Source organism: Lathamus discolor, chromosome 3 (assembly GCF_037157495.1).
Source record: "Lathamus discolor isolate bLatDis1 chromosome 3, bLatDis1.hap1, whole genome shotgun sequence".
In the NCBI taxonomy this organism is placed as follows: Eukaryota; Metazoa; Chordata; class Aves; order Psittaciformes; family Psittacidae; genus Lathamus; species Lathamus discolor.
The window spans coordinates 12,373,232-12,399,288 of record NC_088886.1 but is presented as its reverse complement, the minus strand read 5'-3'; the positions used below and the strand labels follow the sequence as shown (position 1 = coordinate 12,399,288).

At 46.1% G+C, this 26,057-nt stretch overlaps 1 protein-coding gene across 4 annotated transcripts in view; it reads left to right on the top strand.

Annotated features, from left to right (window-relative positions):
* Positions 1–24,267, top strand: part of DMAP1 (DNA methyltransferase 1 associated protein 1) — a 36,747-nt gene extending 12,480 nt beyond the window's left edge. For all 4 annotated transcript variants that reach the window (XM_065673530.1, XM_065673527.1, XM_065673528.1 and 1 more), the window contains 6 exons: positions 2,214–2,372; positions 3,329–3,496; positions 4,445–4,630; positions 7,540–7,611; positions 19,444–19,516; positions 20,783–24,267. In XM_065673530.1, the coding sequence (XP_065529602.1) occupies positions 2,214–2,372; positions 3,329–3,496; positions 4,445–4,630; positions 7,540–7,611; positions 19,444–19,516; positions 20,783–21,129 (1,005 nt within the window). In that variant the 3' untranslated portion in view covers positions 21,130–24,267. The remainder of the gene's footprint in view (positions 1–2,213; positions 2,373–3,328; positions 3,497–4,444; positions 4,631–7,539; positions 7,612–19,443; positions 19,517–20,782) is intronic.
* Positions 24,268–26,057: the final 1,790 nt, after the last annotated feature.

Sequence of the window (26,057 nt, the reverse complement as noted above, 5' to 3'; positions counted from 1 at the left end):
TCTCACCCTGTTCTCAAATACCCTTTCTTTTGAAATGGGTGGACTAGGAGTGAGTGTTTCACTTAGGGCAGCATAGCAGGTTTGTACATTGGCTGTGTTTCTCTTTGTTTCCGTGATCATTTTTACTATTCAGTTTGCCTTTTCAGCACTGCAAGGCATTGTGCTAATGTTTTCTCAGAACTGTCTCATGGCTCCAGGATTTTTCCTGAGCAGTTTCAGCTAATTTAATGCCCATCATTGTGTGAGTTTATAGTGTGAAATATAGGACTGAGAAGGGTTTTCTGAGCCATTGAATTTTCCTCTTGGCTCTTTCAGGTCCGGCACCATCCATTCCCTTTCATAAACTGATCAAGTTACTTTTGAAAAGCACTTGGATTTTCTTGCCCCTGTGCTTCCTTGGGAAGCTGTTCCAGACTGTCTCTGCTCCATTTCTTATTTCTAGGTTAAATTTTCCATGTTAAATTGGCATTTCCTTGCAAACCAATTTCTTTGTCCTTGTTTCAGTTGTTCTTTTCTTCCTGTGGGTATTCCTTTCATTCCCTGTAGCATACTTGAAGCCTGCAGTCAGATTCCCTTTCAGGCTTCTTTTGCCAGGCTCCTTTCTCTTACAGTCTGCTGTTGGAAGACAAGCTCCCCACCCCATTACTCATCCGTGTTGCCCTGAAACGGGTACTTGTTCATCTTTTCCAAAAAGGGGTCGGTAGAGTTGTGGTTGGCATTCCTACCAAGGTATTGTGCAAGCGAAACCTTGCCAGCTTCTGCTGGAAATTCCTTTCTGGGGGTCATACTTGCATTTTCATGGCTACATTGCATTTGAACTTAGAGGCATCTCATGTTTTTCCATCTGAGTTCCTACATTCTCAGTTCTCATGACTGGGGAAGTGTTTGGAAGTGTCTGTCTGCTCTTGTCCCATTCTCTCCTCTGATAAGGCGCCTGCCACCTTCCCTTACTTCCCTTACTTCCACTGCAAAAGGCCCTGATAGCTCTTTTCGTGTGTGTTTGCTACTCCAGAAAATAATTCTGTTTTTCACGATGTACATAGGGCATCCTTATGGTGTCTAGTCAGGCTTTTTTCCTGGTGGAAGTGGTACTGGAAGGCTGAGGTGCAGTGCCTCCCCAAGAGATATGCTTCACATCTAAGGTTCTGTCTCTAAGTGATGGAAGAAAGGCAGTAGACCTAAAGAGGTTGTTATTGGAGGCTCAGAAGTTCTCCTCTGAGCTGTATGGGGTTCATGAGGAGGACTTTTCTGGTGTAGGACTCAGGGGGCATAGTGTTGTTGACAGATGTGCTGCTCACATGTGCACAGTGTTTTCTGGTGGAAGCAGGACCTCCTCAGGCTGAGCACAGTTCCTCTGCAGAAGTGGTGGAAGGGTGAAAAGGAGGAAAGCCCAGGCTTGGTGGTACTTTTGCTTTACCATGTGCTAGGACTTCCCCATATACAGTAAGTATTTTTATTGTTTCTTTAGTACTCGTGACTCTTGTGTTCTGGATAGAGTCCTTGCAAAGCAATTCCAGGGTTGGGACAGTGGTGTGGGTTTGGCCTTTTAGACACCTGGGACACTCCTGAGAGCTGAACTGTCTTTTGGCCCTGTGGCTCTGCTGGAGAAAGGGTGGATGAGGAAAGGAGGGGCAAAGTTGTTTGCCAAGTTTATGGCCCTCAGTTGTACAGTACCCAGCCTTTCAGATATTCATGGCGCTGTCTGCACCAAACATGAAAGAAATGAGTTGTGTTTATCAAAGCAGAAGGTGTTCTAAAGGCTAGGAACTACTGCTCCTTGCCTTTCCTGTTCTTCCTGTATAAGTAAGCATGTCCCAGACCAAGTAGAGTTGGCCGTCAAAGCAGTTTATGTCAAGGTGTTGCTGCTGCTATACGGGAGGAATGCAGAGAGGCCGGCTGAACCTTTGGTTCACTGTCGTGTTAGCCTGATAAGTTTGAAACCTGTAGTCAGGATGTGGGTTGCTGACCTCTGCCTGTGCCAGCCACCTGAAATAGGTTTCAGCCTCCCAGACAGTAGTTCCTGATAGGCTTCCCAGAACATTGTTTGTGGCCCTGAGATCACACATTGCTCCTTATCAAGTCCTCTGCCTGCTTGTCATGTTTCCTACCCTCTCCTGTCAATGCCCTCCTCTTGTTCTTGGCTCAAGGCCCTTACCAGCTGGCAGTGAAAATTGCTGCAAGAGAGATACCATGTTTTTCTTTTCTCTGCGTAGGCAGTGCAGGTACCTGTCTACTCGGAGCAGGAATACCAGATGTATCTCCATGATGATGCGTGGACCAAAGCTGAGACAGACCACCTCTTTGACCTGGCTCGGCGTTTCGATCTGCGCTTTGTGGTGATTCACGACCGCTACGATCATCAGCAGTTCAAGGTGAGTCCCAGGGGCCAAGGTGCTGCTAGCAACCTGCTGCAATGGCACGTGCAGGGCTTGCTGCACTGCAAAGACCAAATTACCCTTTATATCAACTTAATTAGGGAGAAATAATGAATTATTGGCAGCAGGGAATATTGAATTTCCAGCACAGGGCATTGCTGCTTGCTTTGTTTGTAATTAAATCCACTGTGACTTGTGCTCATTCCCTGTTGTGTTTTATTAGAAAGTTAGAAGGTTTGCCCTGCCAGGAGAATAACTCATTGTTCCTCGAAGGTGAGGCAGCTCCGGAGATTGTTTAGCTGAGCAGGATAGGTGTCCTAGATTACAGGCTAGGTCCTGGGAGAAGTATCTGCTAGTGGTCCCCAGGGATTATGATATTTCCTTGGTGCTGCTCCTGGCCTGGTGCATGTTTCTGTCATCTCTCCTGTGAAGCAGGGACCGTCAGTGGTCTGAAGATGCAGCACTGGTTTCATAGTCATAAATCTCCTGCAGTTGCTGGTTCCATGTCTCCTGGTGATGGGGGAATGATGTGACTGCTACGGAACAGCTCCAAATGCTGGAACTTTTTGGTGCCCTCTGAAATGCTCATGTAGGGAGCTGTAGCAAAGTCAAATAACGAGAGTTTGCCCAGCTGAGCAGCCCAAACACCTTTGGTGCTTGGAGTGAGGGAACACAGCTTAGATTTCATGTATCAATGGGCAAAGAGTTGCGGCAGCTGATACCTTCTTGTTTATGGCTTGAATGGCCATTGTCTGGAGCAGTTCAGAGGACTGAGAAACTCCCTCTTCCATGTGGTTGTTCCACTGGGACTGGCCAGGCTCCCCGCTGGTCTTCCTGCCAGGCACTGTCTTTACCCTACCTGATACCCTTCAGCCAGGGGTCCTCAGCTGGCTACTGCACAAGGTTTTGCTTGGTTCTTCCATAATATTGTCCTCCTGTGATGTCTTCCACAGAAAAGATCAGTGGAGGACCTGAAGGAACGATACTATCACATCTGTGCCAAGCTGGCTAATATTCGCGCGGCTCCAGGCACAGACCTGAAAATCCCAGTCTTTGATGCTGGCCACGAGAGGCGAAGGAAAGAACAGCTGGAAAGGCTGTACAATAGGACACCAGAGCAGGTAACTTGGGAAGGAGAGCATCACTGCTCAAGAAAATTTACGTTAAGTTGAATCAGTAGGTAGCTGAAATAGTGTGGGAAAGGGAAAGAATGGACAAGAAAGGAGCAACTTTGTCGTTGAGTTTGTGTAATTTTATGGAATGCAAAAAGACAATAACTGAGAAATCTGACTATACATGGGAGAGGGTTATGGTGAGGATGAGGGTTATCGTCTCTGGTAACTGCCAACACCTTCTCTGTAACACTGTATTAGTTCCCTGAATAGAATAAGTTTGCAGATCAATGTGATTTTGAATCACCAAGTCTCATGGGAGGAGGATTACTTCTGTTGAGAGGAGGATTACTTCTGTTGAGAGTAAAAATCTTACCAGAAAGCATCAGAGATTGTGAATCTACATGTTTAGTTCTGTTTGTTGAAGCCATGTAATGGGTCCCATTAGGGGTTAAGGAACTGTGTGTTCCTCAAAGGCTGGGGGAGAGCATCTCTTTCTGTTAGTAGGTCTGTCTTAATGAGAACTTCATATGTGTGACACCTCTGCTTGTCATTCCCATGTTGATAGGTGTGCTGATATTAGGCATAGCTGCTCTAGGTTCTACATGCTAGGTCTGGGAAGGGGAGCCAGCTTTTCACGACACTCCATTCGCAACTACAGTGTATTTGAGCATTTTTACCCTTCTATCTGTGCTCTTGGTCTCTTTGTCTGGAGATGAGATTAATCATTTATGGATGCTGCTGACGTGTACATCCTGGATGTTGTGATACAGTACCTGCCAGTTTGTAGCATGGTATTACCATGGATGCAGGGGAAGGCTATGGATCATCATGTGCTCTGCAAAACTTTGTCATTCGCGGGCTGGCCCGGAGCCGAGCTGTTACCGGTAGATGGCTCCCTTACCTTGCTGGCCCTCCTCTGCTGCTCTGATTGCGTTTACGTGCTCTGGTCTGCAGGTGGCAGAAGAAGAATACCTCATCCAGGAGCTCCGCAAAATCGAAACCAGGAAGAAAGAGAGGGAGAAGAGAACTCAAGACCTGCAGAAGCTTATCACAGCTGCTGACACCACCACTGAGCAGAGGCGCGCCGAGCGCAAGGCTCCTAAGAAGAAGCTGCCACAGAAGAAGGAGACAGAAAAGCCTGTAAACATTTCTCCTTTTTTCTTTTTTTTTTTTTTTTTCTTTTTGTCTTTTTTTAAACTCTTTTCTCCTTTTCCCTGCTTATGCTTTGGCTGGGCAACATTTTCCTTCAGCAGCCCTACTGGGATCAAGCCCTCAGCTCTTTTAGGGGGAGTAGCTGCTGGCTGCCTTCTGGCAGATGCTTTTTTTGTTATGTCTTTTGAAGGCAGATTGGTCTAAGGCAGCCATTGTCAGAGTCCTCTGGTGTGTACTCTGTCTCTCTCCCATTTGAGAAATGCTGGTTTAAATCCTGTTTCCCCTTCCCTCTCTGAAAAATGGGATGAAATATTGCCAGCCATTCATGCCTCATGGCAGGGAGAAATATCTGTCTCCCTGCTTCTCCCAAGTGTATTCTGGTACTGCTGTGCAGGGTTGTCCCATCAACCCATTGTCTTTCACCTGCCTTCTTTTTCTAGTCCATGTTTCCCTTTCCTTTCCCACTTCTGGGTCTCAGCAGTGTCTCCCAAGCTCAGTACGTGCCCCTCTCCTGATCCTCAGCTTTGATCAGAGCAGCCCTGCTTTGGGACTCTTGTATTCTGGTAGTTATTGCTTCTTATTTCTCCTTGAGCTGAGCTAAAGTCTAAGGAGCCCAGAGTATAGGTTTTAATTCACAATTGATGTTACCTCAGTTTCCCTTTCTGGAAAGAGGACAGTGTGGACTGAACAAATTCAGCCTTTCAGTAGAAAAGAGCTGTTAAAAAAATCTCAGATATTTCCAATGAATCCATCGGAATTCCTGTCCCTCCATGTTGTGAACAGAGAGCACTTGTGTCATTGTCCTCCAAAAGGGTCTGTGCATAGCAGGGAGGGAAGTAGAGAATGTTAGACAGTTAATGTTTGATGAAGGGTGCCTAATGGACACCACTTCCTCAAAGCATTGTTTTCGTTTCCCCCTGCCCCTAAGTGTAATTAATGTAATATCATTGGGCACATTGTGCATTGAATTCCCTTGAGGGTTGATATGGTAAATCTCAACCATGGCTGGTGTATACCCCTCTGAAGAAAGCAGCTTGGTGGTGGTGGTAATGAAGAAAGGGTGGTAATGGAGAATGGGGCTGGAAAGATGCTGAGGATGCCAAGGTAAGGGAGTCCAGCCCTAAATGCTGGCTGGTGCCTGTCTGCAGGCATATAGTGGATAGGAACGCCAGGGTGGGCAGAGAAGCAGTTTCTGTTGTTGCACTAGCATCATTTCAACCATGACAGAGTCCATTAGGAGTCAATTACCAACTATAGCTGGGAAATGTTAGGAAAAAAATTGCATTTTAACTAAGAATTTGAATCGGGAGCTGCATCAGCATCATTTCAACAAAGGAAAATCATTTACCAAAAAGTCAATTGAGGTTGAAGCGTTTACAGCATGTACAGGCACGCAAGGCAAAAGAACCCATTTAATTGCTTATGCGCTGAGTGCAGTCAGAGACGTCTTGGCTAAGCCAACAATGCTGATTTACCCTCACTGCTTGTGTCAGGGTGTTCAGCAACAGGCTGGGGGGCAGAGTTTGGGGAGTCTGAAAGCCAGCCTTCATCCAAAGGAAGCAGAGAGGATTGTTTTTTGATTGCAGCCGCCTTTGCATCTAATAATCCAAGCAGGGAGGCTACAGTCCTACCAAAGATCAAAGTGATCCCTACAAATTCATGAACCCTGCTGGTAGTTACAGAATACTTTTTCCACCTTGGTTGTGTCTAGAAGGCTCTTCCTGAAGCTTCTGTTTATTGGACTGACCACAGGTAACTGGAAAAGATCCTTAATGCCTGGCCACGCAGAGCAGTTTGCAAAGTGCCACCTCAAGACCAAGACAGAGATAGCTGATAGAGATGTGAGAGTCATTGGCAGGGAACTTGAGGAATTGAGTCACTGTCCTTCAGCATCTCTTGTGATCTTGGGGCAGCCCTGGTTGTCTCAGTGCTGTCTGAAATGAACAAAGAGCCTCTGCAGAGAAATGCGGGAGCAGCAAGGCAAGCACTGTCTCCAAAGAAACTGGGAGATTTGAGGTGACTCTTCCTTTTGGAAAGGTGTGATTGAACATACATTTTGCAGAGTCTGTGGCTGTTCTTAGACTGAATCATGAGTATCTCTGACCCATTCAGGGGACCCCACACCATTCAGTGGACAGACAGACAGACTGCTTTAATCATTTAGAAGTTTGTTCACCTTGTGCTTTGCTCAGCAGCACAGATTTTTTAGGAATTTGGTTTATGTTTTTCCCCATTTTGTTGAAATGCAACTAAATGCTCTACTGTCTAGCAGCAGCAGCATTAGGAGTTTGCTGCCTTGTACTGCTATGCATAAATGTTTAGTGGGGAAGAAAGAAAACTGTCTTAACGAGTGGACAAATGGCAAAAGGTGTATGAACAGCAGGCCTCCCTGGAGAGGTGCAGACCTTACGTCCTCATTAGTGGGCTCATGTCTGTACAGATCAGAGGTTTCTCAGCTCGTTCCTTAGAGGACTTTCAGTCAAAAGGCAAGATTTGGGAAAGTCCTGAGCTGTTTTGATCAGTAACATGGGCCTGAGTTAGATAAGGATGATATTGTGCAAATATGCATGAATTAGTATAAAGAGTAGCATTTATGCTACTTTAAGCACAGTATGCTTGTGTGGATGGGTTTGAGGTCTGTGTAGAGCAGTGCATTTAAACCAACCCAATGAAAATGCTTGAGCTTTCCAGAGATAACTTGGAGTATTTTTTTCTCAGTGAATTCCTTAGGATTTTCCCACTGAATCCCTTTGCTTGGGATTTTCCTCTTGCCTCAGCTCTGACATGTGGCCATGGCAGGTGCTTCTCTGTCATAGGAAACAGTGTTTTCCCTTCGGATAGTTTATATGAAATCTTGTGTTTCCTTCATCAACACATCCTGTTTCCATCTCTTTCAGGCTGTTCCTGAGACTGCTGGCATCAAGTTTCCTGACTTCAAATCTGCAGGTGTCACACTACGAAGCCAGAGGGTAGGCTGTTGTCCTGGTCCCTTGGGACCTCGGTTAATGTTTTTCAGTCTGCCTGTCTGTCTCCTCATCTGTTCTCCTTTTATAGCTACAGAAAGTCAAGTTCTTGCCTCTAAAATAAGAAAGGAATTCCATAAATGTGGAGTCTCAGAAACCTGGAATGCAGGCTGTGGGGAAGCCAGCTCATCGCCTTGAAGGGGCACCTGAGCTTGCTGGTGTTTGTTACTGGTGTTCCTGCTCTGTGGTTAGACATGTGACAGACCCAAATGGAGCTGTCTAGTCCAAACAGAGCTCAGAGCTAAATGTAATACATAGAGCACATGTCTTAATAGACAAGAGGTGCTTTTAAGAACTGGATGTTCAGGTTGTGTCTGGAAAAAAAGAAGACACATGAACACGATTTTTGCCTTCCTGTTTCCATTATCTTCAGAAAATATTTTGGGAAAAAGCCCCTTTGTTCATTCTGCTCCACAGATATCCCTGGGAAATAACTTTCTTGTTGTTTCATCAGTAAGATAAATGTAGATGCCTGTCTCTTAGTGACAGGGTTTGAGATACTGAGTATGTTAAACCTGCCTGGCTGGCGGAATGTTTTTAGAGGGGTTTTGATAGCCAAATCCTGTTTGCCCAGTACAGGTGTTTATTTTTGCTATTTTTTAATTTCCCTAGCCAAATAAAATAATCCTTAGTTGCTTTATTGTAGCAAAGGTGGAGAAGTAGGTTCCTTGCCCAGCACACTGACTTGGCATAGTAATTTTCTGGGTCACTTTTAAAGACTGTTTTATGGGGTGTACTTTTGATGTCAGAATAGTTTCAGATCTTGCTGGGAATGCCCTGGGGCTGTTATTAGGAATGTGTTTGGGATCATGCTGCTTCACCATACAGGTGCATGCACGCATTAGAAGAGATATGCCTCAGCAAGGTCCCTGCTGGGGGACCCTGTTAGTGTACAAGTGCCACCATCTGCAGGCTACCTGTTTGAGTGAGGGACTACAGCCTTGAGGAAGTCAGAGGCAAGTGACATGAAAGACTGCAGTGCATGTGTTGAGATTTATGGAGACATGGCAAATATGTTCTCCTGCATTAAGATAAATAGAATAATTTATAGAGATTGATTTGGGATTTTGAAAACTGATAAGTAATGGTTGAGCTTTTCTGGTATTTTTACCCCCTCTGGAAGAGAAGCTGAGCAATAACCTATCAGTGATGGAACCATCTGGCAAAGCCAGCAGCCTTTTCGTTTGCCAAACAGGCAATTCACATCCCAGCCGTTTGTGAAAATGGGTGTTACATGCTTCTCTTCAATACCCACGAAATGCAGTGATAAGCTGAGGCATGGCAGCCTGATTCAGCAACTTTCAGGCTGTAGTATCTAAGCTCCTGGGATGACCTAGAGCAACTTTCTATGCTCTGCTTGAAATTTTTAAGGATATAAACGCTGTTATCAGAAGTACCAGTGGTTTGCGAATTGAAAAAGATTGCAAATCACTGATCCAGGTGAAAAAATCAACACTTTGTTGCTTGGAAATGTGAAATCTGCCTCCAGCCCAGCAAATGAATTCATTTGTCGCTTTTAGCCAGTCACCTGGCTTCCTTATTCAAGTATTGCCTGTTCTTAAAACAGGAGCTAATAAACTCACTTTCTTCATGTGTGGGTGACGGGGAGAATTAATCATATGAGGTCAGTATGGGCCTTTTGAATTGGTAAGAGGTGCTGAAGTGCTAAGTGGTACAGCTGGCAATGCACGCTAATCCAAGTTATTTTGCTGGTGGATTTATGTGTCAAACCCTCCACACACCAGTGGTATGGAATTGATAAGGGCAGGAGCTGACTAGGACTAAGCAAGGAATTGGGATGCTGTGCTGGAAACCTGTACTCTGGCAACATCCAGTAAGATGTTTTGCCCTGAGCACATTGGAAAATGGTTTCTAAAGGCTTGTGACATCCTGCAGTAAGTTCTTTTGCCTGAGGACCTAAAGGGTTCCTCACCTAAAGACTTCTATTGTCCTCCTTTATTTTGTCCTTTACTACTGTGCTTTACGCCTTCATAGTTAGGCAAAGTTGGATTTTGCACTGAGATCAGGGACTCAACCTCTGTCATGTGTGAAAAATGTACCATATCATCCCCAGCATAATAGCACTTAACTCTTTGATTAGAGATTTTTTTCCCCCCGGAGGATTTACAATTAGGCTGAAAACTTGAGTTAAAATTAATTTCTAGAAATGAGTCCTTGAAGAAAAGGACTGTATTCAACTGCATTCTGTATTCAACTTGATTTGTTCCCAGTAGTTTTTATGGCAATAGCACAGGCTTTTCAAATTCTCCCTGTTGTTAAAGCTTACAAAATCTTATGCATAGTCTGAATTTGAAGATCTTTCCCTCCGCCCTCCAGGATTAATGGCCATAACTGAAAGTTTCTCCTTCAGCAGATGCTGAAGAGTAATCTTCTCCAGTGAGTTCAGTTTGACAAGCTGCCTTCTATCACAATGGTTTCAGTCTCCCATTGTTCTCCATGGGACTGTGGCCACAGCCAAAGAAGGCCACAGCCCCTGTGCCCTTGCTCTGCATGGGATTTCCCCTCTGCCTCCTGACAGCACAGACTGCAAGTTTCTCTAAGGCAGTAAGAAGCTGGGCATTATGAAAAGCTCTGTCTTAATTCAAGACAGTGCATTGTCTTGGTGCTACAGAGAGCAGGAGACAGTAGTAGATGTTTAGGAAGGGGGTAAGCCTTTCATGAGTTTCTTCAAAAGGAATTTTAGACCTTTGCCTTTGCTGTTAGTAAAACTTATGAAAATAACAGCAGAAATGTATTACTAATCCTAAGCGTTACTTCTGGAAAACTTCCTGTTATACCAGATCTGCTCAGCTGGAAGGGCAGACAGCCAAAAAGCCAGAGGAAATGGGAGATGGGTAGGGAATTTGTGCAGGGAAAGGAGAGGAAGAGACTAAAGGGAAAGCAGAGAGCAATGAGGAAAGAAAGCTTTGCTGAGCATCTGCCTGAATGAAAGGAAAATGGGAGCTGTTGAACTTGAATCTTTTCCAGGACCCAGACAAACCAACAGTAACCACATGTTTGTGATCTAGGCATGGTGTTGCTTTTGTAGGGCAGAACTGAGTTTGTTTTGAATTCACCACAGTGTTTCTGTACCTTGCTATGTTCAGCTTTCTTTTAAGTTTAACCTTTGTTTTTGACTTGATTGTGTTGGCTTTGGCATACTTAACATCCGTGTATTTTAAGTTGCTCATCTTCTCTCTGTCTTATGTGGAAATTTTAAGGTTATGATTCTGTTAAAGCTGTTGATTGCTGCAGCAGTGCTTTTAAGAAGATGATGGATGGAAAAGAATGGATGTTTGTCTCCGCTCCTGCTTGTTGAGGTGTATGTCTGTGTCCTTGCTCTCTTGGGTTTGGAAACAAAACAACTGGAAGAGAATCGATTGAGTGATGTCTCATCTGGAAACAAAACAAAACTCCAGGGTGAAAAGGAGTTTGTAGAGATCTCAGTCTGCAGAAAGGACTGAGGGATAGTCCAGTTTAGTTGTTCCAAGCTGGCCACTTCCCCTCAAAAAAAGCTTCCAGCCAGCAGCCTGATTCCATCAGCTAATTGGGATCTTATAGACAATTTGCCAGTCAGACCAATTAAAAAAGTAAAGGAAGGAAAATTACAAATACAGCTTTAGTACCCATTGATTCAAATATTCACACTGACCAGCTTTTAAATATTTACTAGCCTGCTGAGCATTTTTTAGCACTGATTTATGAGTAAGAATTTACTGTGGTTGTTGGGGGAATGCATGTGTGTGAGTTCTCTTCTGTTTTTCTTTCTTGGAGTGGGACCTTAATGCTTACTGCAGCACCAAGGTGAATGATATTTCTAGAGGAAGATGGGGTTGTATGTATGTGTTTAGACATGTTTATTCTCCATATTTGATCTGACCCACAATTAAATGGCCAAGCACGCTGACTGTTTACTCTGCATTGGAGGCTGTTGGCTCTGTTCCTTCCTTGTCATTAATGCAAACCCAGACCTCATCGGCTCTGACCATGTGAAACATCTGTCTGTCCTCCTGTGATCAATACTGTCCCTTCAGAGGTTCAGCTTTGGAAGCAGTTCCATAAAATATCAGTTATTTTTATTTGGATTTGATAAACTTAATTACTTGGAGCAATTAATTATTTATTTGTTTTGTATTGATTGCACTCCAAGGCATCCTGGCATCAATCTGGTGGAGATCAGCACACCCTTATTAGGTAGGAAAGTTTATGTTTCCAGATCTGAACATCCCATGGATTAGTTGGCTGAGATGTGCCCATTGCTTCTGCTAGCAATTTTTCATTAGCAAAGTTGTATGTTTTGCACTCTGCAAGAGAGTGGAAGAGAGTAATTTCCATGGGGAGCCTGACAGAGGTGTGGAAGGAAAGCAGTAGTCTCATTTCTGTGAATAGAAGTTATGAACAAATGATGCAGGCTGGATCGAATTCATGCTGTGGCATTGCCATCTATTTGTTGTATAACATGCCCTTTAATTAGGGCCAAGAGAGTGCTGGTGCATTTCCTAATCAAACTCCTGACTGTAGAGAGTGAAATAAGATGAAAACATTGGAGTATTTGTTTTAAAAGAAAACGGCACAAGATACAAAATCTTGAATGAGCTAGAGAAGGTGAATCCAGCACTTCTCTTCCGCTGTTCTCATTCTTAGCTAAACTGAAAGGCAGTTCATGTTAAATTGCTGAAAGAAAATTCATGCATCAAGTTTTTTTGTGGAGTTCTTTGGTGTGGGATTGCATCTGGACAAGAGCCTTTATCAGGCTCTTGGATATAAAGAGAACACTCTGGATACAGTAATGAAGTCTTTTAAAGTTGTAATTCTGGAAAGGACACTCTGTGCTGCTGCTTCTTTTGAACCATCAGGTACCAGTGTCTGTGCAGTACAAGGCCACAGGTACCTTTGTCTACCAGTCCTGGACTGATTTGAGAAGCTTTTACTACCTTTGTGTGCCCATTGTGACAGTCTTAGGTGTCATTCATCAGGTAATTTCATTGTATGTATAACTTGGGCAGAGCACCCAATATGTTACTTATTTCTTTCATTAGCATAAGCAATATAATGATTGGAATGTAATTAGTCACCATGTATTTTTGTAATTGTGTAAGTGTAGTTTCAGTTAAATTATTTAAGACAAAAGCAACATCAATTCAAGACTAGACTGTTGTGCTACAGGTTTTTGGATTTGTGTCCGATCTACAAGTTTAAGTAATGTTCTTGTACTATGTGAAGCTGTCCTTGGAGTTCCCCCTTGTGTGGCCTGTCTTAGGGCCTTTCCTGCAATCACAGCACACTCTTTTCTGCTCTTGACCTGTTTGTCAAATGCAGCTCGGAGGCTGCAGCCGTTTCCATTTCCTCCAGCTACCTCTACAGGTCTCAGCTTGGTTTCTGTGTCTGTAGCAAGAGGCAGGGGTAGGACTATACAGGCATCTGCAGATCTCCTAAAGCAAAATACTACAGTGTCAACTGGTAATGTGCTTTTAACATGAAACACCCTCCAGTAAAAATATCCTGTGTGGTTCTTTGTTCAGCACCATGAATTTTACTATTTTTCCCTACACAAACATTTCCTGTAGTCTTTTTGCATTTGTTTTACAGGCTTTCACTATATTTAAGCAAAATGTATTTAAGGGCAAGGAAATGTTGGGATTGATAAGTGGCAGATAATACTTTGCTTGCCAGAAGATGACTATCTTCTAAATGGCAGGCAGTCCTGGCAAGGTGTGAATTCTTCTTATCTTCTCAGATGTCTTGTTCCTTGTCAACCTGTGTGTCAAATTGGGATAAAGCTGACTCTTTCCAGGTTATCAGCTGTCATTTGTGTGGATTCCAAGTCATTCTCATTTAGGCCACTTGTGCTGGGTCAAAACAATCTATACACCCTTCCTTGGGGGCAAAGGGTGGGAGAGTATGAAAACCTTGAAGACCTTGTTACCTGTGCTGGTGAAAACCCATCAGGCTGAGCTATTGATGCTGATGGCTTCTTCAGGAAGTATTAGTTTTATCCCTTGAATCAGTGCTATAGACGGATAACGAGGCATTAATGTTTATAGGATCAGTGAGCTGCTACTCATATGCCTTCCAGTGCAGTGCTTCTCTGAGATCTGTTGGCTTCCCTCATCCTTGACAAAGCTTTCACTAAATATATTCCTCTAACAAGTAAAACTGGTTTAATTTACTAGGAAGATTCAAGTACAGAATTTATATTTTTGCACAACTGATTTGGGAATTTGTGAGCTATGTCTGACTTCAGTCTAAATAAACCCTGAAATAACCATTTACATAAGTTAATGTAGAAATGGATTCTTCTTGAAAGATTGGTTTATTTAGCATTAAGCCTCATTGATGAAGCAAGTGGATGGTCATGTGCCATCCCAGAGTGAACACTGTGTTTAATGTGTTACAGAGCATAGCAGAGATGGCATAGCAGTATGATTCTTTATTTTTACTTGTCCTAAACCTTATTCTGGCAGATCAGCAGGCACTGATATAAGACGTGGGGTCTGTGGCTGTAAGCATGGGGCAGGAAGAAGCATCTGTGTTCATTGAAAGAGAGAATACCTATGCAGTTTGAAACTTCTAACTTTTGCATACATCCATTGTAATGTCCCATCTTTCTTCTACTGTAGCACTTTAGTTCTGAGCTGTTAAGCATTTCAGATTTCCGGAAATGTGCACTTTCATATCAGAATTGGAATATTTTCTGCTGGGCTATTTTAAATTCCAGAGCTCTAAGACTAAAGTGCTTAATATGGTTCTTTCTCTGAGTCTTCAAACTGTGCAGGAGTGGAAGCTCTCCGCTGCTGCGGAGCAGAGCCATGCAGCTGGGGAAAGGTTGACCTTCAGACAGAAAATGCAAGAAACATTATTCATCTGAAACTTTAGCACTCCTTCCTGGAAACCCACTAAGCGATTCGGTACTCTAAAGATATCCACGAAGAAAGAGCCTAATGAGAAAGTTTTCTTGCTACCGAAATTCACAAGGAAGGTGGTTTTCAATGTCAGTGAGCTGTATCATAATGCTGAACAACAATGCTGGTGCATAAACCCACAGTTTATAGCTGTACAGACACAGGTCAGATGTGTGCAGTTTTTAGGATTAGTTGTTTTAGGATAGTCGTATTATTTAGGGTTGGGGAAGGCTGAGTTTAAGGAAAAGATTGTCTCAAATGGAATTGAAATGAAGTGCAGCATCGGGGAGGGTATGTGTGAGATATCCAAATAACTGCTGATTAATTTTAAACCTCTTGTATTCTGGTGATAGACCACACAAAAGCTTTCATCAAAAAGTGGAATGTTTTTGTTTTGTTTTGCTTTGGTTTAAATTTGTGAGCACCAGAAACAGCATTTATGAAGAAAGTGATAAATTAAGAGCAGGACATTCAAGGCGACCACATAGATACAATCACACATGGGACTGAGCTGAATCTGTCTGTAGATCCTGCAGACCAATTCCATTCCTAGTGCAGATCCCCATGACAGTCTCTACCTGCCAGGTGGTGATGCTGTAAGACACAACAGGGGACTGTGTTGCAAGCTCTGCTGTTACTTTGGCTTCTTTAGTCCTCAAAAATATACTCGAATACATTTGCAACTATGCTTAAAAGTCATCATAAGTGATGAAAACTGAATGGCACACAAAAATTAACCCAGTCTGACTGGGGAGGCTGCATCTTCAGTTACTTCTTATCATGTTTGTTCAGTAATGAATATTGCCAATTAGTAACTCATTTGCAGTAGGTCTCCTAGTCATTAGCATGAATTAGCGAGGTTTTGTCGGGGGAATGTCTCAAACATTAAATAAAAATCCTGTATCTTTCAAAACCTCAAAGATACTCTGTGGTGAGACCCTCTATGAAAATCAAACTGCTCAGGTTCACCCCCAGTCTCTCAGCCCCTGCCGTGACAGTGTGGTGGATGCTCTGTTCATCTCTTTAAGCTTCATGACCCAATTCCTGAGCAGTATCCTCCTCCTCCAGAGGATAGCAGACTGGGTCAGTGCTGGTGTACTCCATCCCTCTCAGGACAAGTGCATGCCAGCAGAGGCTGTGTATCCCAGGACCAGGCAAGGCTCCTCTCTCCATAGACAGGCTATGGTAACTGGGGCTTTGTGGTGTTGAGTCACACAATTTTCTGTAGCTCTGTATTTATTTTTCTCTTGGTACACACAGTTCATGTGTTTAATGCAGGTTGTTTATAGCAAGGACAAAGGATTACAGTCCTTAAATCAAAAGCGACGTTGGTGTAATTATAAGCGCAGGCTGGTGTGGCAAAGTGGCTGTAGGGAGAGGCTGTCAAAGGAGAAGAGCATCCAAAATATAGTAACCTCAAAAATCCTGGCTAATCAGTTTTCTGACGGGAGCAATCTGTTTCCCAGGGATTATTATTATATGGGGACTTTAAAGATAATAAATAACAATAATAGTCTAGTATAAGGAAGGAAAGAAAAGGGCAAATGCCATTCACCTCGGAAACTGTGGTTGCTCACTGGAGTTCTCCCAGAAACATAATTTTCCTTAGCCCCTGCAGAGGACTTGATCCATGACAACACCAAGAGCATCCCAGGTGCTGTGGTGTAAGCAACAAGATTGCCTTGATCAGTGTTTTCATTAACATAGAGACATGGCCTGCGGAAACTATGTACCCCAGGGCAAGCATCCTGAGCCAGAGAGCTGTTCTCTGTGCTGTTGGCTGGGACCGATGGTCCTTGTGGATTGCCACATTCCTTGGGAATGAAGGCAGGTGATACACCACTTCAGCACTCTGGTGCATCTCTGGACATTTACTTAAAAAACCAAAACAAAGAAGGGCTTGCAGAAGTAAGCTTTGCAGAGCTGTACAGGGTGTGAAGGCTTCTCTCCTGCAACAAGGCAGCCTAGCTAACGGACCCTGGCTAACATATTATCAGCAGCATTTGAGTAATAGACTGCTCATTTAGTTTTAATACATTTTGCATAGAGAGCAATCAGCCTTCATCAGTCTTAGAGATGAATTAGCTTAGCCAGCTAAATTCTAAAGATATTAGTCTGACAGCAGCCACATAAATCATAACATTTTCTTAATGATGGTAAAATTAAAATATACTCTTCTTTGAGAAACCAATGAAGCCTTCCTGTTTGCAGGCCAGATCATCCTGCCTGAATTAAAAGGAAGCTTAATTGATGTGTTTTTAAACTAAACTCTTCACAGCCCCACTCCTGAGCATCTTTTATGTTCCTTTCTTTGAAGTTAAATTAATTTGTCCTGCCTCTCCCTATTCCATCTTCTAATCTTCAGCAGTGTCAGTGGAGACCTTGGCTCGGTGTTCATTGACCAAACTCCTATGGGAAGTGAGCAGGACATATACAACATCACAGCTGAAGGCTTTGCCAGGTTAATTGTTTGTGTTGCCAGTAGTTCTTTGAGCTTATGCTTTTCCTCTAACCAACAGAGGAAAGAGACCACAAGACCTCCTATCTGTCCACCTAGCCTAGTCAAGCATGACCTTTTCCTGTTTCTTGTCCATTGCTCCTGAAGCTGGTTTGAGATCCAGCATGTTAAAGCTAGCACAATCTGACTAGGTCAGTTCATACATCCCCCAGTTGCAGCAGAGCTGGGTACCTCGCCTGTCTTAAATGTTCTGTGTGATTCCAGGTGGGGCAGAACAGTTCTTTGGACCAAGGCCTGTTGCTCTCAGGAATGTCTTCCTAATGCTCCAGGCTAACCATTCTGTCTCCTGCTAAGCTGTGGTAACTGACCTTTTCTTCCTTGGCATCCTGCTGCTAGATGCAGGAAGGCACCCAGCAAACAACCAGGAATATCTCCTGTCCCAGTGCCTTGTGTTAGGGCTCTACCCTGTCGTGCTGCCTTTCAGCAGAGCCTCTACAGAGTCTGTGCTGTAGAGTTTCTCAGAAAACCTACTTTAGTAAGGTTCTGCTCAAGTTAACATTTTGCACCAAAGACTTGGCTGAAATCCAAATATCTGATACCTTTGGCAGACAATAATTTTTTGGTCGACTGTAAAGATTCAGTTTTTAAAGTATGAAGTTCATTGCTATGTAGAAAGCCCAACTCTAAGCTAGAGACCCTCAGGGTTTAAGAAAGGACAGAGATGTCCTTCAGTCCTTACCTGTGCTGTCTTATTTGCATGAGGGAAGGTTTTTCTGTTTCCCTTTTTGAATCCTCTGGATCAGGTTGATTTCTTAGAAATCCTCCTCTGATAGTCCTCTCCATCCTTTGCGTGGTCTTAATTGTGGTGCTAATATCTAGCAAAAGGACTAGGTGTTACTTATTGTGTACTGTGAAATGCTCATTCCCCTCGGCTCCTCTGTGGCTTCCATACTCTGGTTTCTTGGCTGAAATGATGTGGTGGAAAAGGCAGATTTTCCTGCTGCTGTGGGGTTGTGGAGCAGCTTATGGGACATCAACCACAGCTGAGTTAAGGTTAGTGCTTTCGCCACTTGGGTATGTGCTCCTGCCTTCAAAGGGATTAAAAAGTTCCAGATGGTGTCTCCTGTTGTTGTTTTTGTATTGGGGCAGTGAACACCATGGAAAAGCTAGGCCTAATTTGGGAAGCTGACATTGGGCTGTCTGTTTTTGGGAGTTTCAACCTGTGGCTTAAGGGAACTGAAGTGATCGTGATACCCTCCAGTGAGCTCACCTCCAAGGCCAGTTTTAAGGTGCAGTAAAGAATAGCTCTCCGTCAGGTCATTCTCAGTCCAGTGTTGCAGGCTCGTGGTTGGTTTGGCCAAGAATGGGGCCATTGCTCAGTAAGTGGTGTGCAGGATGGCTGCAGGATGCTCTTATCTCTTGGCTGTTCACTGACTTGCTGGGCAGCTTGGGCCGGTGATGGTGATCCCTGGGTGGAGGTGTAAGTTCACCTTCTCAGGGCCGGATATGAAGGGACAGTCCACAGCTGTGTGCAGTAAGGTGTTTGACACTGTGGTGTTGAGAATCATTTCTTTCCTGGTCTGTCCTCTGGCATTGCTGAGGAAGGAGAGTGCTTTCATTCGTTGTTGGATATATCCACAGGGCTTGGAAACCTGTTCTCCCTGGTACATTGTGCCAGCTGTGTTCGTGCTGCTTGTAATCTAATAAATGCTTGGTCTGAGCAGCTAGGACTCCTGCTAGAGCCCAAATGAATGCAGAGGAAGGACCCTGCTAAGTGTACGCATTCTTCCTCTCCTGGCCAGCTCCGATTCCCTTTCATAGCTCACATCTGATGCTTCCTCTCTCACCTAGCCCCTTAGCTCCGATGTAAATGTGTGTTCACACTTCCGCCAGTCAAGTAACTGTGCTCTCTCTGTCTCTCCCCTTTGTTACAAAGCCTGCTCTGTAAATGAATCCCACAGGTCTGGGGCTCAGCAGGTAAAAGGAGAAGTGAGTCTGTTAGCGCATGAGTCTAATCAGGCCGGCTAAAGCGAATAAAGTAGGGCAGCATTGCACATTAGCCGCTGTGTAAATGAGCCCTTTGATGGGCTGGGCACCGCGGGAGAGGGTTTGAAGCCAAGAAGAACTTTTGTTGTTAATTCAGTGACACATGGAAACTGTAAAACAGCGTGTCTTGCACACACACGAGAGGGAAAATAAAAGCCCTCACGACCGGGCTTTTCAATACCTGCCCTCGGACCTAGTCTGAAAACTTTCAGCCCCTGTCTCCCTCTCTTACCACTTGATTTTCCTTTCTCTCCCTTTCTTTTTTTGTTCCCCGTGCACTATAAAAAGAAAAGCTCTCTTGCCTTTTGAACTAGACGGCTGTGAGTGAGGGCTATCTCTGAGCTGTGTGGCTCTGTTACCTTTGTGTTCCAGATGAAACTGCCAAGCTCGGTGGGACAGAAGAAGATTAAAGCCCTGGAGCAGATGCTGATGGAACTCGGAGTAGGTGAGTAAAGGGGGCACGCGAGAGAGAAAGAGACACACAGAGCTAGCCTTTGTTCTCGAGATGGGCTATTTTTTCCCCTAGTAATACAGCCAGTTTCTTGAATAACAGTATGTGAATGGTTTTTAAAATATTTTATGTGTCTAAAAAAAAGGAAAGAGGGTAAAAGCCAGAACAAGATGCACAGGGTTTTTTATTTTTTTTCCTCCCAGTAGAAAAATGTTTTAAAAGAGCCTTTGTTTCTCTCTTGTTTGGGCCTTTTTAACCATCAAGAGAGGCAGCACAGTATTAGGAAGGCAAATCTCAGCCTTGTAGGGAGAGGTACTTCTAAGTGTGTTAGTGACCGCGGCACACACATTGTTCAGGGCTGCCCTGTCTTGCTTTCAAGCTTCGTTTCCTCTTAATTTACTGCTCACGGTGGCAAGTCCAAAATGCATCTGGGACTGTTCATCCCCCCTTTATAGGTTGCATGCTGTGTGAAAATCTGGAGCATCTCTGCCGAAGGGCGAGTAAACACACAGCCCTCACTCTTGAACTCCAGTGTCTTAGCAGCAGAAAGAAGGGTTCACTTAACAGGTACAATACCCACTCGTAGCTAGAGGGAAAGAAGTGTAGCCCGTGGCTAGCTGCTGCCCTCCATGCAGTGGGTACAGTTTGCAGGTACCACAGGTCCCAGCATACAGTGCCCCTTGACTGGACACCTTTTCCCCCCACTGTGGCTAGGGGGGGATTTTTAAACACAGAAAAAGAAAAAAAGAAGGAAAAAGCCCAAACCATGACCTTATTGGTGATTTAAAAGAGATTCCCAAGCCTGCTCCCAGCACTGACTCTGTTAACTCTTGTTAGTTTTTTGGGCCAACTGGTTTATGGCTTGATATGTTGTCTCAGAGACACTGCAGTTCTGAAGGCCTCCTGTGGCTGGTGAAAGTGGCTCAACCAGGGTGGTTTTCCCTTTTTGTTTTAAAACTAAAGGAGTTACCATCTCTGCTTGCTAGGGAAGCCTTGGGGAAGGATCTGAGTGCTTCTTAGAGCTCACTTTCTATGAGGGTAAGGAGGGGTTCCTGACTCCCCACTCCTGCCGTACAAAACACGTGTATCCCAAGGGCTTCCTGGTGCTCCAGCCCTGCTGTGCCTTAGAATCCATGTGATGGGAGCAAGGCTCCTGGTGTTTCTTTGTGGGAGTGAATGGGCAGCCAGGACCTTTCTAGGGATCTTCTGTTGTAGGGTTGCAGATCTGGGTATTTAACAAAACCCTTTTTTTCTCCCTAGATCTCAACCCGATGCCCACAGAGGAGATTGTACAGATGTTCAACGAGCTGCGGAGCGACCTCGTGCTGCTGTATGAGCTGAAGCAAGCCTTTGCCAACTGCGAATATGAGCTGCAGATGTTACGGCACCGCTATGAGGCTCTGGCCAAAGCTGGTAGTATTGGCCCCCTCACTGCAGAAGGCGCCCATCCAGATGGCCAGGCAGGGCTCGGCATCGAGGAGGTCAAGGGAGATACCAAGGACCAGATCATTGATGTAGTAGGAGCACCACTGACCCCCAATTCGGTGAGAAGGAAGGTTGTGGGGGCAGAACAGGGAGCACTCAGGTCTCCGACGCAGATGCCCTGACAGGCGCTGGGGATGCTGCCCTGCTCTCCCTCCAGGCATGCGCGTCCAAGGGAGCACAGCACGCCTGTTTACCCCAAGTCCCAGTGCTGCTCTCTGGGCTCGTCTCCTGTGCTGGACAGTGTTCTTGGTGCTACAGGTGGGGTTGGCAGGGCTTTCTACATCCTGCATGCAGGCAGATGGCTTGACGTGGGTGCCACCGTGGACCAAAGCAGCAAGGCTTTGGGTGACGAGAGCTTGCCCTAGGGCAGCAGCAGTGATTCCAATACAGCTGCAGGCCTGAGGCATTTTCCTTCTAGACACAGCTCCATAAGGGTTTCTCAGAGGGAAGTGAGTGGGGAAAGCAGTCTTGAAATGATGAGCCATGACTTGCCCAAGTACCTGGCATCAAGCAGTAGTTCTGCCTGAAGCAGGAGGCTTGGGAAGGAGAGATGTGTTTGAAGAGCAAAGGGGTGTTTTTATATCCTGCTTCCAGTGCTGTGAAAGGAAAGCCAGACCCTAGGGGTTCTTCCACTGTGAGCCCCGTGACAATGTCCTGTGCATGTACCTCTGCAGGATGTGAATTACCAGCCTCTCCTCCCTGCCTCCATGAGGGCAGGCTGCCCAACCCCTCACCACTGCCTCAGGGCCAAGAGTATGCCGGGGATCAGCTGAGGTTGCTTTCCCCTCTGTGCAGTCCCCTGGCACAGCTGAGCTGAACTGCCTGACAAAAGCTGCCCGTCTCCACACAGTGGCATCCCCGACGCCTCAGACATACTGCCCCTGGTAGTGGCACAGACCTTTACTTTCTAAACTGTATAATGTATTGCAGGATATTGAGAACACCTAATCGGCAGAGGTGACACCTTAGTCTGGACTTGAGTAATGTCCTATTTGATTGTGACAATATGGAGTCATAAGGAAGCGTTCCACTGAGACAGGTTCATGTTTGCAAAGGAGTCTTCTGAATTTTTTTTCTCCCCCTTACTGCTTTCAGTCTGAAATCTCACCCCTCCCTGCGGTCCCGAGTGTCCTGGGTTGAAAACTTTTCGGGCTCATTCACAACACACTTGCTCTCCCTTGAGACTTTGCTTGTTGGGAAGCTGGAAGAGGTGGTGGTGGTGGCCATGGCTGCAGGAGGAGGGAGCCCACGTGTGTGTTTCTGACCACATTGTTCCTCAGTGCCACCTCCTGGAATTGGAAACAAAGGGGTGGGCCCAGGCAGCACAGAGAGGGTTAAACTGACCTGGTCTCTGACATATTTGAAAGAAATATAATCAAGTTAATTCACTGCAAGGCAAATTCAGTACCTAAAGGGCCCCCATGTTAAATACAGCACTGACCTTTACCGGCTGATTACACAAAGACGACACAATTAGATTAGTCCAAGACAAAAGGTCAAGCACATTCACACTGTGACCATTTTATGGTACCTTTTGAGGGGGGGGAAATTACATCCCAGCTGGAGGGGTGTCTTGGAGAGGGGCAGAATGGGGTGGCTGTGCCATGTTCTGCCTGGCTCAGGTATGTTTGGAGAGTCAAGCAGGCCCTGGCACTGTGCTTGCCCTGAACCTGGCCAACGTGGCAGTGAGAGAGACAAGCAGCCTGTGACCCACAACCAGCTTTTCCAAGGATGGGCTGACCTGAGTGGAGGCCATGTGTTGACGATGCTCCCTGCCCTGCCCACATCCGGCAGGAGCCTTCCCAGTGCCTCTCACTCAGCATCATGTCTAAAATTGGCCTCTGGAAGATAAATGGGTTGGGGTCAGCTTTGAGAAGAGCTGGGGTAGATGCTGGCTGGTGAGGTGTGTGGATGTGGGTCCTGGGTTCGGGGTTATCCCTGCACGAGGTGGGCAACACCTTGCCCTTCCTCTCACCAGGTTTAACCCTGCCACGCCAGCCTTGAGCTCCCCAGTTCAAGTGTGTTCCTTTGCCACTGAGCTGCTGGGGGCCCTTGGGGGGATCATTTAATCTCCCTGCTTCAAATTCCTCTGGGTTGGAGAATCCCTTTGTGCTGTCTAGCACTGCCCATCCATGGCACTCCACATGTTGGATTAAGCATGGATTAGTTTAGTCTCCAAACCAGCTGCTCCCCTGAAGCCAGATTTGCTTCCCTAGAGAGAAGTATCTTGCTCCAGATGTTGGAGGGAGTGAGTGGCAAAGCCAGGAATTAGGACTAAGGAGTCCTGACTCCTGAGCCCTGCCTGGCATGCCTGGATTCCTTCCTAGGAATTGGAATGGATGGGCAAAGGCACAATGGGGTCTTGAGATACTGTTTGTGGCAACATCTGGCTGCCTCCATCCCCCTTGTCCAGCAGTGGGGATGGAGGCATCTCAGAAGGGTGTTAGGGGAGGTCTTGGCAGTGAGACCCTGTGGGGCAGTGGGAAGCTGGGTACCGGCCTGCCTCACCGTGTCCACCGCATCCCGGCTTCCCTGGCTGCCTGTCCACCCTCCCTGAGGCACTGCGCTCCCGTCGCTGACCATTAAAGCCGAGCTGGGATCCCCCCAGTGCCGTCTGCCGCTGACCCTGGTAGGGGCTTTACTCGGGGCCTTTGGGAGGTGAAAGGTGAGCCGAACTCAGAACAAATTAGTTCCAAGCAGAAGTTCAGCCAGTTACTCCAGATTGGATCCTTTGATTTCCGCAACTCAGACTCCACTCAGTGATCTGTAATGAGTGACTCTCAGAAATCCTCACATTGCAGCACTTTGTTCCTGAGCTCACAAGTCAGCCCATTAATGGGTAAAGGAAAGGACCTTGAGTCTAAGAAGTCTCGGGTTCAGAGTCAGAATTATTTGACTTTTAAGCTTCCTTTATCTGAACTCCTGCTGACTTCTTGTTTTCTGAGCCTGTTTGAAAGCTAGAAGTTACATTGTTAAGATCAAACATTCTCTCTTTCCAGATGGAGTTACAATATCTGTCTTTTATATATATATTTTAATATATATAGTGTATATATACCAGGGTGTATATATAGACCTCTCCTTTTTTTTTTAATCGTTCTTTCCATTAAAAGAAACTAGACTTGTAAGCTCTTGTAAATTATAATGTAAAACATTTTTTTTAACCAGACAGTTCCCAATTTTGCCCAAGGCAACTGGAATAGCTGCGCCACAGAAGGCAATAGGAAGGTGATTAATATGAATTTGTGACATATTTGAAAGATGGGTCTTTTGCCATATAAAGATTATCAAACACATGTGCTCTTCCCCATTAATTCCACAGCCCTCCCAGGGAAGCCACAAAGCCCAGCTCCTTTGTTTCCAGGGTGGGTTTTTTGTTTTTTTAAATGTACCTTTCGGTCCCCTTGATTACCACGGATTTGGTTTTTATAGGGCATCTGCTCACACTGCTGCGTGGGTTCCCTGGCCCTTTTATTTCCCCGTTAATCGGATCCCGCGAAAGCAGCCGTGCCAGGGCCTCTGACAAAATCCGTGTGTGTGTTGTATTTAACTTTTAGCCGTGCAAATTCCATGCTCTGTTTGCCGTCCGCCCAGTGCCCAGCGGGAGCTGAGGGCTGCCTTCCTGCTGGTGGTGGAGGCAGCGGGGCCTCCCACGATGAGCACTGGGCTGGATCAGTTTGGAGAGCATGTCCGGTGCTGCCTTGTCCAGCCTCTGGGTGCTTGCTGGCCTTTGGGGACAGGGGGTTGCTGCAGGGACATGATCGCAGTCACCAGCCTCTGCCACTGCCTGTGGTGTGTTGTGCAGTGGGCCCCAGCCCCAGGGCTCTGGCACGGTGTGACCATACAGCACCCAGCACATGGGGTACCTGGTGGCTCTGGCAGGCCTGGGGCACCCTGCATGCAGAATCCAGCTTGGAGTGCTTACAGACAACTGCATGGTCTTTAGAGCCTGTGCAGTGCCTTGCAGAGAGGCTCCCTGCAATGCAGTGCTAGGGCTGAGGGAGCGTTCCCTGTTTGGTGTAAATGGTCCCATTTTTCCTATGGCTGGATTCAGCCGACACCTTGACTGTGAAGGGTGAGGACTGCCAGAGCCCACCAGTCTCACTCCTGTGTATTGGTGTGTGCTGCCCAGAAAAGAGGTGTTTTTTTTGAGGGGCTGTGGTTCTCTGTCAGCCTCCTACTTTGCTCCTGGGCCATTTCACTGCAGGTCTGGATGGTGGAGCAGCAGTTCCAGGCTCTGCCCTGTCCCATGTTGAGCATCCGTGGCATGGCTGGCTGTAGTGCAGAGCTGCTCTGCCCCTCTCTCAAGGCTAGGCTCCTCATGGCTTGTTGCATCCCAGCTTGCTCAGTCAGGGTCTTGGGGCCACTGTGTTGCTGCAGAGCTCAGCCCCTTTGTCCTGCTCCCTCCCAGACCATGTGCCAAGAAGGGGACCATCCCAAAGCCCTGTCCCAGAGCCCCCAGGACGCTGGCTTCCTGCAGCCATGGAGCAGGGTGGGAGCCTCCTGTTGTCCCTGGCATTCACCATCAGGCCCAGCTCCTCCTGCTGCCCTGCGCAAGGCAGGCAGACACCTCTGGCTTCAGTCTGCAGTGAGGTCCCCGCACCCCATGGTTTGCAGGGCTTTGGAGGGGCTGCGGGGTTGCTGAAGTCAGCAATGGGAGCCTGGGTTTGTGCAGTGCCCACTGTGGGCACCATGGCCCTGCTGTGAGCCCCACTGCTGCTGCCCACCCCATGTCCCCTCCACCTGCCTTTCAAGTGTAACTGGCGATCGATCCGCCGTGACAGCGTCCTCTGAGTCACATTCTCGCCTGCAGGAGGAAAGGGCAAAGGCCAAGTTCTTAGTTTTCATAGAAAACTAATTAGATGACTCCATCGAAAATGGGTCAATAAAGCTGATCAGGGGCTGCTCAGAGGGAGCCATTAAAACCCCTGTGACCTTTGCTGGAGTGAGTGGGCTGGGGCTGCCCCTTCCCTCTGGGATCTGCCCATTCCGTGCCAGCTGGACAGCTGAGTCCCTGTCGCACCGCAGCACCAGGCAGGTCCCTTGGGCA